General features: G+C 34.0%; 1 protein-coding gene across 2 annotated transcripts in view; it reads right to left on the bottom strand.

The window, feature by feature from the left end:
* Cdc73 (cell division cycle 73) overlaps nt 1-19,716 on the bottom strand; it is a 118,617-nt gene that overhangs the window by 25,926 nt on the left and 72,975 nt on the right. For both annotated transcript variants that reach the window (XM_027948822.2, XM_071600205.1), the window contains exon 11: nt 7,319-7,376. In XM_027948822.2, coding sequence (XP_027804623.1) covers nt 7,319-7,376 — 58 coding nt within the window. The remainder of the gene's footprint in view (nt 1-7,318; nt 7,377-19,716) is intronic.

Below are 19,716 nucleotides of genomic sequence, written 5' to 3' on the forward strand. Positions count from 1 at the left end.
TAGAAGATGGAAAGATCTACCTTGTTCTTGGATGGGCAGAATTGATTTTGTCTAAATGACCATACTACCAAAAGCACTACAGAGATTCAATCAATCCCAACCAAAATCCCAATGGCATTCCTCATAGAAATAGAAAAAGCAGTCATGAAATTCATCTGTAAAAATAAGAGACCCAGAATAGCCAAAACAATCCTTAGCAAGAAGAGTGAAGCTGGTGGCATCACTATACCAGACCTCAAACTATACTACAGAGCAATAATAACAAAAACAGCATGGTATTGGCACCAAAATATACCTGTAGACCAATGCTATAGAATAGAGGACACAGAGACTAACCCACATAGCTACAGTTATCTTATATTAGACCAAGGCACCAAAAACATACATTGGAGAAAAGTTAGCCTCTACAACAAATAATGCTGGGAAAACTGGAAATCCACATGTAATAAAATGAAATTAAACCTCTATCTCTCACCATGCACAAAACTCAACTCAAAGTCGATCAAGGACCAGGGAATTAAACCATTCAGCAAAGTAGGTGGATATTTCAGAGGATTTTCTATTAGACCCTGCATCTAATAAAAAAAAAAAGTAGGCCTTAATCTCCAGCATGTTGGATTAAGCCCCTACTTCCTTAGTAAGACTCCTATAGCGCAAGAATTAATATCAAATATTAATAAATGGATGGATTCAAACTAAAAGGCTTCTTCTCAGAAAAAGAAACAATCAGTGAAGTGAATAGAAAGCCTACAGCTTGGGAGCAAATTTGTACCTCTCACACATCAGATAGTGCACTAATCTCTATGGGATATAAAGAAGTCAAAAAGCTAAACACCAAAAAATTAAAAATAAAAAAAAATAACCTAATCAATAAATGGACCAAGGAACTGAACAGACAATTCTCAGAAGGTGATATACAATCAATCAACAAATCTATGAAAAAATGTTCAACGTCTCTAGCAATCAGAGAAACGCAAATCAAAACTACTCTAAGATTTCATCTCACTCCAGTCAGAACGGCAGCTCTTAAGAATACAAACAGGGGCTAGGTTTGTAGCTCAGTGGTAAGCGCTCGCCTACCACGTGCGAGGCCCTGAGTTCAATCCTCAGCACCACATAAAAATAAATAAAATATAAGGTATTGTGTTCAACTACAACAAAAAAATAATTATTAAAAAATAGAATACAAACAACAATAAGTGTTGGCGAGGATGTAGGTGAAAAGGCACACTCATATGTTGCTGGTGGGACTGCAAAAATTGGTGCAGTCAATATGGAAAGCAGTATGGAGATCCCTTGGAAAACTGGGAATGGAATCACCATTTGACCCAGCTATCCCTCTCCTCGGTCTATACCCAAAGGACTTAAAAACAGAAAACAACAGGGACACAGCCACATCAATGTTTACAGTAGCACAATTCACAATAGGTAAATTGTGGAGCCAACCTAGGTGCCCTTCAGTAGATGAATGAATAAATAAAATGTGGCATATATATATACATACATATATACATACACACACACACACACAATGGAATATTACTCAGCAGTAAAAGAGAATAAAATCATGGCATTTGCACATAAATGGATGGAGCTGGAGAAGACAATGCTAAGTGAAGTTAGCCAATCCCACAAAACTAAATGCCGAATGTTTTTTCTTATATAAGGAGGATGATTCATAGTGGGGTAGGGAGAGGGAGCATGGGAGGAATAGATGAACTCTAGATAGGGCAAAGGGGTGGGAGGAAAAGGGAGGCGGCATGGGGTTAGAAATGATGGTGGAATATGATGATCATCATTATCCAAAGTACACGTATGAAGACACGAATGGTGTGAATATACTTTGCATACAATCAGAGATATGAAAAAGTGTGCTCTATATGTATAATATGAATTGTAATGCATTCTGCTCTCATATAACAAATTAGAATAAAAAAATAAAAAATAAAATGATGAACAGATGAATAGGTAAACAGGAGAGAGAAGATATAATGTGTGTAACTAAAAGGAATGATAAGGAATGTCATGGAAGGCAGAAAAGGGGAGAGGGAAAGGAGGAGCAAAGAACAAATACCAATATAATTTCAGCCACAGATCTCTTTCTTCCTTTTATGGGGGTGAGGTGGTGGTGATGAGGGAGTCTACAATGAATTCAAGAATTTAAGAAAATATTTACTAAAATAAATATAATATAAATATAAATACATAAATATAAATACAAAATAAAATATGAGAAGACAAAAACACAACAAACTAACGTGGGCAAATTAACCTGGTAAGTTGATTAACTATGCTGAGCCTCAGTGTCCTCAACTGTAAAAACAGACTGCTACAATTCTACAACCGGAATAGAATTTTAAAAACAATAACACATGGTAAGTCCTTAGTTGGGTCATAGTATATATTCACCATTTATTGAACTCTGCAGCTAAAGCTGGTAATAACTGCTTCTGCTTCTACTCCAATACTTAGGCAACTGTGATGACTAACAATTTGCAAACCAAGAAAAATTAACATTGTTGCTTTGTTTGCTTTCAAATTATGACATTCTTCACTTAAAAATTTATTCAGAGACTAGGTAAAAGGTACTCATACTAAGTTATTATTAAATGGAAAATAAATGTGAAATAAAATAAACCTTGCCCTGAAAGAGCTTTTCAGGAAAACAGGGGAGCCAGAGCACAATCATACAAATTCGAACACAAAAGGAACATTAAGGAACAAAACACAGACACTGGCAGAAGTGTCCTACAGAATGCTTTTACAAAAAGCCTCTTAAAGAAAGCAACTAGCTGGGCACAGTGGAGAATGCCTGTAATCCCAGTGGCATGGGAGGCTGAGGCACGAGGATCGTGAGTTCAAACCTATTTTAGTGAGGCACTTAGCAACTCAGTGAGACCCTATCCCTAAATAAAATATAAAAAAGGACTGGGAATGTGGCTCAATGATTAAGCACCCTGAGTTCAATCTTCATGGAAGGAAGGGAGGAAAGGAATGAGGGAGGAAACAACTAGCAGAGTGTGTGGCTATAATTCCAGCAGTTGGAGAGGCTGAGGTAGGAAGATCACAAGTTCAAAGCCGGACTCAGCACAAGAGAGGTGCTAAGCAACTCAGTGAGAACTTGTCTCTAAATCAAAAATACAAAATAAGGCTGGGGGTGTGGCTCAGTGATTGAGTGCCCCTGTGTTCAATCCCACCTCCCCCTCCCTCCAAAAAGAAAGCAACTAAATTTCAAATGAAATTTGAAGGATGAAAAGGAGCCAACTTGCAAAGAACTGTCCACAAGACTGTCTGCTAAATGTCAAAGGCAGGAAGAAGCTGGTGGGCTTTTGGAAATGAAACAAGGCAAATGTACAGACCACAGAGAAGAAAGCATAGCAAAAGTTGAAGCTAAAAATCAATAGAGGAACCAATTCACGCAATGACTTTTGTATATATTAAATTTCTATTTATTTTGTTTTTCATTTTTTGAGATGGGGTCTCACTATTCTGTCCAGGCTGGTCTCAAACTCCTGGGTAGTTTGATCCTCCCACCTCCCACAAGCAGCCACCATGCCAGGCATAATTTTGTATTTAAAGTGCCATTGCCTATAACTTTTAAGATAGAAAATGATGAGATCTGATTTTCATGTCACAGCTTCTTCAAAAAGAAAAACAAAAAAACAGGCAAGGGATCAGAGGGGGACAAGTGTGAAAGAAGAAAGCTCAGTTAGGACTATTACAATCATCTACAATTTGGGTGTTCCTCAAAGTTTATGTGGTTTAAGAAAAGACGAAATGAAAGAAAAAAGGCAGCAACAATGGATTTCTAAAAAGATGAACATGCATTCAGATACTATGACAGTATATTACCCTCAACTTTTATATTCATCTTTTGAGGGCCAAAAATAAAAAGGTTATTAACTAAAACTGGACAGTTTAACATACATGGTCTAGAGAAATGATGATCTTGAGTAGGGGTAAAGAAAAACAAATGAAGTAAGGATCTGTAGATATTTGTAGATAAATCAGACAAGAACCCCACTGACAGATTAGGAAAGGGATAGGAAATATGAACAATAAATAATAACATCTAAGTTTTTGTCTTAAAAAACAAGAGTTGGTGGTTGTGCCACTTATTTATGAAGAAGCAGGAAAGTGTAGAATAAGAGATCTTGGGGGAAAATATCAAGGAAAATCTATTTTGATTGTTTTAAATGCCTATGGTATACCAAATATAGAACAGAGAGTTAATATAAGATACCAGAGGTAAGAAGAGATGTCTAATTGAAGATACAAATTTGGAAATCATCAGCACATAGATTTAAAAGTATACAATGAGTACAGAAGTACTTCAACCAGTACCTGGATTATAACTGGATGACTAAGTCAAAATTATATAAAATATGCAGGAGATCTACTCACCCCAGAACATCTAAAAATCAGAAATAAAGAAAGCTGGAAGTATGGGTGTGCATGTATTAGAAAACAAAGAAAAATATGTTCAAGAGATGTAATCAAGCTATACAAGGGAAATAATACTGAGTACTATATAACTATATAAGACTTATAACTTTTAATCCATTGGAAAAATTGGATTAAACATTATTCATTGGTCATTATACTTCCTAAAGGAATTTAAGTTTGGGAGTTTTAATAATATTTTCATTGTAAAGTGTTTAAAATGTTTTATTTGCCTATAGGCTTTGCCTGGAACAGTATTAAGTGGAATGACAGAATTAAGTAAACATTTGACAGAAAAATAAAGTAAAACTTTTAAACGTTCAAAAATGGAACTCCATGCTTGAGGTGCTTCATTCAACCAAAGAATTGGTGGTTCAGTCCCCAATTTCGAAAAGATCCAACCTAACAAAATAACATAATTCTATAATCCCTCATCTACTGCAAATTATACTGTCAGGTGTGTTTTGGGTATTCATGTTTGTTTGTTTGTTTAACGATTAAAAACTAATGATACAAGTGAACATGTCAAATCAACCAATATCCCTTCAAAACTGGTTAGCACTCCATAAGCAAATGCACTTAACATCTCTGCATCAAAACAAAAAAATTCTCAAAAATAATAAGGACAATTAAAGATTTCAAATTGCTAGCATCCATTCAAATAATTTCTTATTGACAAATGAATGCTAAAGACTAATTTATTTTAGAATGATAGACAAGTATTGTGGACAGATAATGTCATCAAGAGTAAACAGAAAGAAGAAGAGAGTTTACATGGATAGGCATAGGGAATACCTGAAATATTAAGAGACTCAGTTCAGATTAAGTTCCATCAATTTAATCTCCACTGCACTTTGGTAGAGCAATTGAAAAAGTATGATGAATATTCAGAGTTGAAAAGACTTAGAACCTCTTATTTTCCTCAAGATCATATTAGAACCTAGCCCCAAGAACTTCCATTTTATCTCACACTTTTGAACAGAATGTCTTCCCCTACTCCTCTCTTATGTATGCTGATTTTGAGAAAATGTGAAGTAGAAAAGTTTTATTTATTTATTCTGATAGTGCTAGGGACTGAACCCAGGGGCACTCTACCACTAAACCATTATCTCCAGCCCCTCTTTAAATTCTATTTTGAGATAGGGTCTTAAATTGTTGAGGCTAGCCTAAACTTGCAATTCTCCTACTTCAGCCTCCCCCAAGTAGATTGTATTACATGAAAAACAACACTCCACAACTGGAGACAATTTTAAACCACGGAACACCAATCTAGGTAAGAATCCTCTTCACCTTTTACATAATTTCTGAATTTCTCATGTGATCTTCCTTAGAATGACAAACCACAACCCCTACCCCACACTTCCAAAGAACAACAATTCTGTGTCTATGATTCAACTGCTTCTACAATGTTTCTATACTTAATAGGTAGTATTCCCCTCCTACATCCCTATTTCCTTCACTTTTTCTTCCTTCCTGAAAAGAGCTCCTTTAGCCTCACCCTAGTTTCTGGCAAAGGGCCTAATACATGCAAGGCATTTTAACATCATCTATTGAATTTAACTGTTCTTCCTTATACTCACAATGGCTTTTGGTGTGGCCATCTACAGTTCTGTCATCTGAAATAAATTAAACCCAGCTGATGGAGCATTCCTTCTCTCCTCAAAATAAAAGGTATGACAAAGACTTCAAGCAAACCCACTGTGAAAGAGAGAGAGAGAGAGAGAGAGAGAGACACAGACACAAAGAGAGACAAAGAGAGACACACACACAGTCTAGTCATCTAAGAAGAGTATGGATGAAGAACACAGTGAAATTGCCTGCAAAACCATTTCAATATAAGTCTCATGTAATCTTAACATCATACTTCTGAAGCACATCCAGAAATAATTAATATTTATAATGTTCATAATTTTAGAATATGCTCATGTGGGAAAGTACAACGAATAAAAAGATACCCAAGTCTGTACTGTTAACACTGCCAAATTTATGAGAAAAATCACCTAGTAAAATTCTTGCCCATGCTTTTCCAACACTTTCCATTTTCTTGTGACTTTCGACATACTGAGGTTAAAGAGGAAGGAGTGTAGGCTATCATTGATGTTAGGTTAAATATAAAAAATAAAACAAATATTTTTTAAAAACCAAAATACTTATAATGATACAATATTGGTATCTAGATGCATTTTTAAAGATTATTCTTTTGGGGTAGTAGGAAAAGAAGGAAAAATAACTTCATTGCTATCTTTACTTAACATATATTTTTAAAATGCTTATAGAACTTTTTGTGCTCAATAATAGAGATGTCTGAAATTCTAAACATCAAAGCTGCACACCAGTCTAGTAAAATTATGATGCTGTGCTTCTATATAAAAACAAAAATCACATTTGCACATACTACCACGAACCTAGGATAGAGTATTGGTGAGACAAGGAATGCACTCTTAATTTTAAACTCATTTTTAAAGTGATTTTAAACTCTTCGCAAATATACCTATTTATTCAAGTAAATATTTAATGTATAACTTTAAAGTATGGTGCTATAAAAGCTATTTTAGTGTTACATACTATTTTATCAATGACCTTTAAATCAAATTGGGGAAAATATCCCTTCAGTAAAGAATATGATAAGTTAGTCTGGGAAATAAACAATTTAGCACATTTTTTATTTTAGCTTTTTTATGTTTCTATGCTAAAAACAGAAAGATTTATTGATGATTCTGACCAAAGTGTAGCAAGCACGGTATGAATATGATCATAGTTTTGATGTCTGCTTCAGTAAAACTGATATTCAACTTGAAGAATAAAGAACTTCCAATGTATCCTCAGTAAAATTTCAGTTTCTGGAAAATAACGAAAACCAGATTCATATTTTTACCTGGTCTTGGTACTGGCTGTGCTGCAGGAGTCTGAGTCTTACGGGCAGATGCACCTTCCTTTAAAAGAATAAAGATTTACATATGACATCAAAGTTCCTTTATGTAATAAATACTTTATTACAAAGAAATCTTGTCTCTCTATCAATCACTCCACCAAACCCTAAGAGTTTGAAAAATTAAAAAAAGAAACAAACATTTTTTTATGTTATTAGTCATGAGGTATAGCAATAGAGATCTATGGTGGAAAATAGAATTTAAATAGCATAAAAGTTACTGTAATAATTTTTAATTGCTGACAATTTTAAAACTCTCAGAAATGTCATTACCTGTTTTAAAATAAAACCAATCATGGGGGAGGGGGCGGAGAGTGGGTATTGGGGATTGAACTCAGGGGCACTCAACCACTGAGCCACATCCCCAGCCCTATCTTGTATTTTATTTAGAGATAGGGTCTCACTGAGTTGCTTAGCACTTCGCTTTTGCTAAGGCTGGCTTTGAATTTATGATCCTCCTGTCTCAGCCTCCCAAGCCACTGGGATTACAGGCGTGCACCACAAAGCCCAACTATCCCCCTCCCCACCAAAAGTCATAAAATGAACAAATGATACATCATCTCATGTTTAAAAAACATATAAACAGTACTACTCTGTAATGCACTAAAAAATATAAACACTTCAAAATGCTTTTAAAATATTCAGGAAAAAATCACATTGATAAAGATGAGAATTGTTTTAGTTGAATTATGAATGGATGTGAACATCTTAAAAACTAAATAACAAATCTCAACTAATTAATGAGCATGTAATATGTACAAGGATATATGTTAAGTGTTAAAGTATATCAATTATATACTTAGGAATAGATGCTTAAGATACTTTAAAAGATGTCTGTCTTTAGTATAATAGCTTCAATCATGTTCACACTAATTTTTCATAATATTTTTCTTTACAGAAAGCTATAAATATAAATTTCATAATGACTATTAATTCATGGAGATTTTACTCTAGTTGTACTCAACAGAAGGAGATTTGGCAAGTATTAGGACAAGTACATGAATCCACAATAAAAATAAGTCTTGGCATCATAAGAAATACTTACAAAGAAATATTAATAAATAATATTTAATTCTACTATATTTTCTTTGAAACTTGTGGTTTTACTTGGTAAAATAATTTAGAATAGCAGGCTATCCCCCAGCATTTTTAAAACTCAAATAATTGACTATAAAAATTAGTACCAGAAAATATTTTCACTTTCAATACAGCAGTATTTCTAGCACTCAGTTAGAATATCAGAGAAACCATTCTTCACTGGAAGAAACAATAGTTTCAACAACAGTTAGCAAAATTTCCTTGAAGAAGAAACAAATATCCTTTTCCAATATTCTCACTATTATGCATTTAGTTATAGATTGTTGTAGTTACCATTGAGTCACTGGGGTGCTGACTTCATGAATGTATATAATTTTTGAACTTATCAAAGTTTACTTATAATTATCTTTCTCTAGCAAATTACATCCAAGTAAAACTTTAAATGTAAAACAAAGTAAGTAACTATTAAGGTGAAAACACAGTACTTAACATCAGCATAAAGTGGGAAATTTTCTAATTAAATTTATTTCCAAGTTCGAGTTGGGGGATCTGTTTTTATTCTTTGTAATCCCAGTGCCCAGAGCACAGTAGGAACTCAACAAATGTTGGCTGAAATTAACTACATCCGTTATGTAAAACATCAAAGCCAAAGCCTGATGTTAGCTTCATAAATTATCCAAAGTTCCTACATAAACATCAACTAGACATTGTATAACAAAATAACAAGAATAAACATTAACCATATTACTTATCATTTTTAATATGTAAATATCAATTCATAGGGATGTGATCTAAATATAAACAGAAAGAGGAAAATTAAAAGAAATGAGACAAGAACAATAACAAGCACATACATAAGGAGGTATCATCTGTCTGTAATGCTAGGTGAATCCAAAGCAAAGTCCTTCTTTTGGAACAGAATGGATTAAGTTTCAAATTGCCATAATATAGCACTTTGGCACATATCCAAACCAAAATGGATCTGTCTACTGACATTAACCTATGTGAAAAAAAGTATGGCTTTTATAACATGGGTTAGGTAAAAGACAAGAGCATATGATACGAAGATAATTCTTTTATATTATAAATTATTACCCATGGAAATTTTTACCTACTTTTGAGTAAGCTCAAACTGATCCCTTTAAATACCAATAATGGCTATTATCTGTTTGCCTACTAAGCAATCTTTGCTTGGTGTCTAATCACTCCTTTTTGGCAATAATACCCATCCCCTGGTTACAGGGGAAGGTCAATCAAAAGTCATTCCCTGATATTACCTTTTATAAACAGCTAGCTGGTTAGACCACTAATCACAAGACTAAGCTGGGAGGTATGCCTAGAATCACTGGTGATCACATACCTTGACTCAAGAGAAAATTCATTGGCAAAAGGAGAAAATAAAAATCAAATGCAAGAAAAGAGATAGAATACAATCCTCTTCTTAATACCTAATATCTAGTTTTAGTGGCCTGCAAGGTCTGCTTTACCTCTTACCACTCTTCATTACATAAGCCATTAAAATCCCCCATTATCTCACCACTCTACATACCCCACATACCCTGTTAAGCTTAAATTAGTTGAGTAGAATTCCTGTCAGTTCCAAAGAGAATTTTATCTAATGTTCGTCTTCTTTGGTTAATAAAAAGTGAACTGTCAAAATCATTATAGCATAATTTTGATTCATTTTTGAGTTAGTACATACATACTCACACACATACAAAACTGTGACGATCCTTACTAATCATGCCATTAATTTATGACCATTTCTAAGACTCCCTAACCATCACTAGGTTAAAAGCACAGTATACGCTGATCTCCATTATTTTGAAATAAAATTGTATAAATCACTGCAAAGAACCTCAGAAACCATATAATCTAATCCCACTACTCTCTACTCTAAACATGAAGAGATAAAGGTGAAATAGTTTTTCTAAAGATGAAGAGACAAAGGTGAAGTAATTTTCAAAGGCTGCATAGCAATTTATCTGGCATATATTAAAGAAAGGATAATACTTTGGCAGTAATATGAAATAGACTGAGAGTTCTATATTTTTAAATATATTTGGGTTGAAGAAAAAATAGTACCCCATCATAAAAAGAAAAATATTAGCACAAAAACAACCAATCGAGCTGACAAGTTGTACTAGCTGAGAGGAAAACCTGCTTTCTCTTGAAGCAATTACAAATGCACCGAGACTTGAGACTTTCCGGGAAGGAAATAATTGAATTAAAATGAAAGGGAAAATAGTGATAGAATCATATTGGCAAACAAAGCATAAGACTACAAAACAAGGTATACTATTTACAAGTAATTCTTGTTTGCTTTATTGCAGAAAAAGAGGTAATCTAAGATCTTTTCGTGCTAGGAGACAGAGTTCCAGTATTTGCTGCTTTTTTAGAAAAAATATAATACTGTAAGAAAAAATATTTCATAGCAAATGCCAGTATGAAAAATATATCAACTAATTTTAAGAAGTCCCATTTACATAAAACAATGAAATACTGAAAACTCTTAATAGAACACATGCAGACTCTAAAATTTATGTTATTTCCGACTATTAATAAGAGCAAAAGTCACAAGTTTTTAAAATTAAACATAAAATGTGCTCTAGCATGCTTTTTACCTTTATTTTTAAAAAGTTATTCCTATCCTATAAAGTTTGAATTTCATAATTAGAATTCCCAAATATTAGAATGTTTATTTAAATATTTGAATATCTAAGTACTTTTAAATGACTCTTTGGGGAAAAACTACTGTAGAAAAGAGAAACAGCAATAGTGGGGACAAATTAAAATGAGGGTAAACACACAAAAGATTTCAGATACAAAACACTTCAACACAAATAGTGGTGTATTTTTTAGACTTATCATAACCCAGAGGCATTAAGTACCCAATGTTTGCTAACTGCAGAAAATAGTTAACATACTTAAAAAGTATAGTATTCCCTACCTTTTAACATGCATATGAAAAGCTCTGGAATTGAAAATAAATGAAAACCTTCTCTTTCATGTCAAACCTCCAGCAGCTCTATCCACAAAAGTAACTATTTAAATGCTTGGTCATGTTCTCATTTACTATCCAAACTCAAAACAAAATGATAAATACAGGTGTAATATCTATAAGTAAAAAATATTAAGCTACAGAAACCAGCAACTTGTTAGAAATCAATGGCTAGTAAGCAGCAAAACAAATCTGAGCCTTTTTTAATGCTAAAGCCTATGCTCCTAACTATCACTCTGCTATGAAGACTCCCCTTGGAGATATGTATTTTCTCTCCTCCCACAATCATCAAATGGTACTCCTTTAGGCTTTTTTTTTTTTGGGGGGGGGGGATAACTCTATCAAATCTCTTATGTTTTACTCTGTTTTGTGCTTACATAACAAAATATCATAGATTGGGTAATTTATAAATGAGACAAGTTTATTTCTCACAGTTCTAAGGCTTAGGAACTCCAGATCAAGATTCTTCGAGGTTCTTACAGGTCTGGTATATGGTTAAGGGCTGCTCTAAGACTGTACCTACTGCTACATACACTGGAAGAGACAGACAAGGTGTTCTCACATAGTAAAAGAAAGGAAGATGGGCCAAAAAAAAAAAAAAAACTACACACAAGGACTTGAGCTACTTACTTCCCTCCAAACCTTTTATAAGGTACTAATCATTTCATAAACCTGAAGCCTTCATGATTTAATCATTATCCAAAACGCATATGACTTAATACCACCACAATGGGGATTAAGTTCTAACAGGTGAATTTTAGGAGACATTCAGACCATAACAACTCACTATGCCATGTAATCATCTATTTATTTGTGTTTCCCACAATCAGACTGCAATTACTTGAGGTTAGGGACTGTAATGTCTCCAATGTCTGGTGTAGAACCTCCAATGCCTGGACATGGGAGAGCTTAATACATATATATATTTGTCTTAGAATTACTGATTCACGACCATTACTTAAAATAAAATACTTTTATCCACTAAACAAAGACAGAAATAACCATCATGCAGGATTTTCAAGAAAATATAAAACATTCATTCATTCAAGAATATCCCAGTGTCAAATAGGAAACAGTGGTCCACTTTAAGCTCTGAATATAATCCTTACAGCTCTGCCGCTGCAACTTATTTTTAAAATAGACATGTTTCTTTCTCTTCCTCTCTCTCTGCTCCTCCCTAATCTCTCCCCCTCCAAAATCTCAGGGAAAACAGAATTATCTTTCTTCCCCATCCTAGACAGAGTCATCTGTCCCTGAGTATATACCCACCATAGAAAGGAAATAATTCAGACTTTGAGGATGGTACCAGAAGATCTCAGAAATGACTACCTCCCACATTTATAAGTGAATTATAACTCCAGACAGAGAACATGTGGAATGTGGCCTTTGAGTCACCTCTTAAAAGCCCCCTGGTTCCTGCTGATGGGCAGAATTACATGTCTTTGGGACAAGAGTTCCCTGTGTTTCTCATTTGCTAGCAAAGCAGTAAAACCTTCTTTTTCCTTTTTCTCAAAACCATGTCCTCATTATTGGATTGGCATCACAGACAAGGACCAAGTTTTCGGCAACAAAACTAGGAAAGCAGCAGTATAAACAAGAGCAAGATTGTTCCTGCCATCGTAGGGATTACAATCTAGTGGAAGATATTGGTAATAAATGAATAAACAGATGAAGAAATATTTAAATGGAAGGGGGGTAGTCATTTGTCATATGTCTATTTGTGCATGTGTATGTTCAATTCCGTGCCCAAAGCAAAGTGGGACTAATAACTGGTCAACCATCTTTCCAAAAAGAAACATTCTCTGGGGGCCAGGATGGTGGCTTAATGGTACAGGCACTTGCCTAGCATGTGCAAGGCATTGGCTTCAATCCCCAGCACCACGTTTAAAAAAAAAAAAAAAACAGAAACAAATAAAATAAAGGTATTGTGTCCATCTACAACTAAATGTATGTGTGTGTATATGTATGTATGTACATATATGTGTGTGTATATATACACATGCACACACATACATAAATACATGTTAAAAGAAAAAAAGAAACATTCTCTATACAGGAATACCCAAAGAACTAACAAACAAACAAAAAAAATCAGCACCATATTAAAATTATACATTATGACCAACTTGATTGCTGGAATGCAAGGATGTTTTAACGTATAAAAACCAATCAACATAACACATTAACAAAATAAACAGGAAAAAATACCATCACACCAATAGTACGACCATTTCCACTGATGCAGAAATTACAACATTCAACACACTTTTGACAGATTAAACAACAGTAACAATAACTCAAGAAATAAGAATACAAGGAAATGCCCTCAATATAACAAGTTATATATGAAAAACCCAAAGTTTATATCAGATTCATGGTGAAGAACTGAGAGCTTTTCTTAATCTACATAAATCTACTTGATCCAAATCTATTCATAGTAATTAAAACTTTGCCCTTGGAATATTATATTCATTTTCTTCACAGTTACAGACAAAATTGGAACACATACTGCTAGTGGGTAACATTACAAAGAAGTAAGATATTCATTGATTAAAAAATTAATAGCAGTTTTAAATCCATCATTCAAAATGCCTTCCTGGATTAAAACTGAACTGATTCAATTATAAATGAATCATACAAAAAGAAAGAGAAGTGTAAAAATTGTTTAAAGATTATACAGGGATCATGAAAATCTTATCTCCACAGATTCACTAAACATATTCTAAAATCCTTGGCATGCTAAAAACAGTTTTTACATGTGTCACTAAGTCAGATGTAGAAAGAGATAAGAATACAAATACAGGCAACCATCAATCACACCAACAAAAAGATAAGAGAGCAAATACAAGTTGCAAGAGATCACTTCAAGAAAGAGAGAGAAAGGGGGATGGGGGGGGGACATAAATCCTTGAAATAAAGAAACACTAAGCTATATAAAAAACTCAATAGACAGCATCACCAACAGACTAGATCACTTGAAAAACAAGACCTCAGACAATGAAGACAAAATATATAGTCTTGAAAATAAAGTTGACCTCACAGTGAAGATGGTAAGAAACCATGAACAGAATATGAAAGAATTATGGGATACCATCAAAAGACCAAATTTAAGATTTATTGGGATAGAGGAAGGTTCAGAGATTCAAACCAAAGGAATGAACAATCTCTTCAATAAAATCATATCAGAAAATTTCCCAAGCATGAAGAATAAGTTGGAAAATGAAATACAAGAGGCCTAAAGGACATCAAATGTACAAAATTACAACAGATCTACAGAATAAGGATAGAATTTTAAATGCCACAAGAGAGAAAAATCAGATTACCTATAAGGAAAGACCAATTTGGATCTCAGCAGATTTCTCAATCCAGACTAAAAATTAGAAGATCCTGGAACAACATATACCAAGCACTAAAAGATAATGGATGCCAACCAAGAATCTTATATCCAGCAAAATTAAGCTTCAAATTTGACAATGAAATAAAAACCTTCCATGATAAACAAAGCTAAAAGAATTTATAGCAAGAAAGCTGGTACTACAGAAATTTTTGGCAAAATATTCCACAAGGAGGAAATGAAAATCTGCAAAGGAAAGAACTACAATAAAGGAAAAGCCAACCAAAGGAGAAACCAAGTCAGGCTAAATACCAAAAATGACTGTTAATACAAATCATGTCTCAATAATAACCCTAAATATTAATGGCCTAAATTCACCAATCAAAAGACATAGGCTGGTAGATTGGATTTTTTAAAAAGACCCAAAAATATGCTGCTTCCAAGAGACTCATCTCAGGAAAAGATGCCCACAGACAGAAGGTGAAAGGCTGGGATAAAATATGCCATTCACATGGTCTACATAAACAAGCAGGGGTTTCTATACTACCAAATAAAGTACACTTCAAGCCAAAGTAAATCAAAAGGGATAAAGATGGACATTTCATACTGCTCAAGGGACCCATACATCAACAAGACATAACAGTTATAAATATATGAGCCCCAAATATAATGGAGCTTCAATGTTCATCAATCAAACTCTTCTCAAGTTCATGAGTCAAATAGACCACAACACAATAAAGTTGGGTGACTTTAACAAACCTCTTTCTCCACTGGATAGATCTTTCAAACAAAACATAAACAAAAAAAAAGTACAGAATGCAATAATAAAATCAATGACTTAAGACTTAACTGACATGTATCGAGTATATTATCCATCAAAAAGCAAATACACTTTCTTCTCAGCATCACATGAATCTATAAACAGACCATATATTATGCCACAATGTAAATCTTAGTAAATACAAAAAAGTAGAGATACTACCCTACATTCTATTGGACTACAGTGGAATGAAATTAAAAAATCAATGACAAAATAAAAGATACTCCAACACCTGGAGACTAAATAATATGGTATTGAATGAACAATGGATTGCAAAAGATATCAAGGAGATTAAATGAGAGCACTAATACAACATATTAAAATCTCTGGGACACTATGAAGGCAGTTCTAAGAAGAAAGTTCATTGCATGGAGTTCATTCCTTAAAAGAAGAATAAGTCAACAAATAAATGACCTAATATTACATCTCAAAGCCCTAGAAAAAGAACAAGTCAAACCCCAAAGCAGTAGAAGACAGAAAATAATTAAAACCAGAGCTGAAATCAATGAAATTAAAACAAAAGAAAAAACAGAAAAAATTGACAGAACAAAAAGGTGGCTCTTTGAATAAATAAAATTGAGAGACCCTTAGTTATGCTAATGGAGAAGGAGAGAGAACATTCAAATTACTAAAATATGTGATGAAAAAGGAAATATTACAATGGACACCACAGAAATGCACAAGATAATTAGAAATTATTTTGAAAATTTGTACTCCAACAAAATAGAAAATATCAAAGGCATAGACAAATTTCTAGATATATATGATCTGCCCAAACTAAATCAGGATGATATACACAATTTAAACAGATGAATTTTAAGCAAGGAAATAGAAGATGCCATCAGAATCCTACCAACAAAGAAAAAAGCCCAGGACCCGATGGATACATAGCAGAATCCAACAAGACCTTTAAAGAAGAACTGACACCAATATTTCTTAAACTATTTCATGAAATAGAAAAAGAGAGAACACTTCAAACACATTCTATGAGGCCAATATCACCCTGATTCCAAAACCAGGCAAAGATAAATCAAAGAAAGAAAACTGCAGAACAATATCTCTAATGAACATAGATGCAAACGTTCTCAATAAAATCCTAGCAAATTGAATACAAAAACATATCAAAAAGATAGTGCAGCATTATCAAGTGGGATTCATCCCAGGGATGCTACTAGGTTGGTTCAACACATGGAAATCAATAAATATGATTCATCACATCAATAGACTTAAAAGATAAGAATCATACAATCATCTCAATAGATGTAGAAAAAGCATTCAACAAAATACATCAGCCCTTCATGTTCAAAACCTTAGAAAAAATAGGGATATCACAGGAACATACCTCAACATTGTAAAGGCTATATCCATGCTAAGTCCCAGGCCAACATCATTCTAAATGGAGAAAAATTGAAAGCATTCCCTCTAAAACCTGGAATAAGGCAGGAATGCCCTCTTTCACCACTTCTATTAATCATAGTTCTTGAAACTCTAGCCAGAGCAATCAGACAGATGAAAGAAATTAAAGGGATACACATAGGAAAAGAAGAACTCAAATTATCCCTATTTGCAGACGATATGATTCTATACCTAGAAGACCCAAACATTCCACCAGAAATCTCCTAGAACTAATAAATGGATTCAGCAAAGTAGGTGGATATAAAACCAACACCCATAAATCAAAAGCATGTCTGTACATCAGTGACAAATCCTCTGAAAGAGAAACTAGGAAAACCACCCCATTTACAATAGCCTCAATAAAATACTTGGGAATCAACTTAACAAAAGAGGTGAAAGACCTCTACAATGAAAACCACAGCACACTAAAGAAAGAAATTAAAGAAGACCTTAGAAGATGGAAAGATCTACCTTGTTCTTGGATGGGCAGAATTGATTTTGTCTAAATGACCATACTACCAAAAGCACTACAGAGATTCAATCAATCCCAACCAAAATCCCAATGGCATTCCTCATAGAAATAGAAAAAGCAGTCATGAAATTCATCTGTAAAAATAAGAGACCCAGAATAGCCAAAACAATCCTTAGCAAGAAGAGTGAAGCTGGTGGCATCACTATACCAGACCTCAAACTATACTACAGAGCAATAATAACAAAAACAGCATGGTATTGGCACCAAAATATACCTGTAGACCAATGCTATAGAATAGAGGACACAGAGACTAACCCACATAGCTACAGTTATCTTATATTAGACCAAGGCACCAAAAACATACATTGGAGAAAAGTTAGCCTTTACAACAAATAATGCTGGGAAAACTGGAAATCCACATGTAATAAAATGAAATTAAACCTTTATCTCTCACCATGGGCAAAACTCAACTCAAAGTCGATCAAGGACCTAGGAATTAAACCAGATACCTTGCACTTAAAAGAAAGGTGAAAGAAAAAGTTGGCCCAAATGTCTATATGTCGGATTAGGCCCCAACTTCCTTAGTAAGACTCCTATGGGCAAGAATTAAAAGGAAGTATCAATAAATGGGATGAATTCAAATTAAAAAGCCTCTTCTCAGAAAAAAGAAACAATCAGTGAGGTGAACAGAGCCCACAGAATGGAAGCAAATCCTTACCACAAGCAAATCAGACAGAGCACTAATTTCTGATATATAAAGCACTCAAAAACCTTAACACCAAAAACCCAAATAACCCAATCAATAAATGGGCCATGTAACTGAACAAACAATTCTCAGAATAGAATATACAATCAATCAACAAATATATGAAAAAAATGTTCAACATCTCTAGCAATTAGAGAAACACAAATGAAAACTACTCTAAGATTTCATCTCACTCCAGTCAGAATGGCAGCTATTATGAAGACAAACAACAATAAGTGTTGGCGAGGATGTGGGGGGAAAGGCACACTCATACATTGCTGGTGGGACTGCAAATTGGTGCAGTCGATACAAAAAGCAGTATGGAGATTCCTTGGAAAACTTGGAATGCAACCACTATTTGGCCCAGCTACCCCACTCTTTGGTTTATACCCAAAGGACTTAAAAACAGCATACTACAGAGACATAGCCATATCAATGTTTATAGGAGCACAACTCACATTATGTAAATTGTGGAACCAATCCAGATGCCCTTCAGTAGATGAATGGTTAGGGAAACTTTGTTAAATACACATAATGGAACATTACTCAGCATTAAAAGAGAAAAAAAAATCATGGCATTTGCAGGTAAATGGATGGCATTGGAGAATATAACGCTAAGTGAAGTAAGCCAATCACAAAAAAACAAAGGCCAAATGTTTTCTTTGATATGAGGATGCTGACTCATAATGATGATGGGGGGGAGGGTAAGGGTGGAGACAAGGGGGTAGGAATGATGGTGGAATGAGTTAGACATCATTACCCTAAGTACATGTATGAAGACATGAATGGTGTCCTAAGTACATGGTATGAAGACACGAACGGTGTGAACATACTTTGTGTACAATCAATGACTTGAAAAATTGTGCTCTGTATGTGTAATATGAAATGAACTGCATTCTGCCATCGTGTATAACAAATTAGAATAAATAAATAATTTAATTTAAAAAATCAGATCTTAGACACATCTACAAGTAAATCTGTGAACTGATAAAAATACCTATTAACATGGAATTGTCAGACATTACACCAGACATGGCTATCCAGATTCTGATACCTACCAATAAAATCACAATAAATGCAACAATTATACTGACAGATTTAATTACTGTAAACATCAATGCCATAAGCAACATGAATTTCTAAAATGGTGAATTACCTGCAAAGTTCAGTACAAAGTAAAGTACAAGCTTCCTTTGATTATACATTGTAGTTACATTCTTAGAAAATTCAGTGCATATTAAAACTAAAAAATATACTTTATAAGCCAATATTTTAGATTCATTTAATTACCAAAAAAAAGATCTTTTATCAATGGGACACTCAGAAGTCCTACAGAACACAGAAATATCCTTTGCTGTTTACAGAAATTGTCTCACACACTGCAGGACTACTACTTACCTTAGCCCTACCACTAAATGCTCTCCAGAACCTTTAGAGAGCAAGCAGTACTGCCCCCAGTACTGCGCCCATTGAGAACTAGAGCTCTAAAGGTACTATTCCTGGCTGAAACAGCTAGGTGTCTGAGAAACCAATTAGCAC

The sequence above is a fragment of the Marmota flaviventris genome, chromosome 12 (genome assembly GCF_047511675.1).
Source record: "Marmota flaviventris isolate mMarFla1 chromosome 12, mMarFla1.hap1, whole genome shotgun sequence".
Classification (NCBI taxonomy): Eukaryota; Metazoa; Chordata; class Mammalia; order Rodentia; family Sciuridae; genus Marmota; species Marmota flaviventris.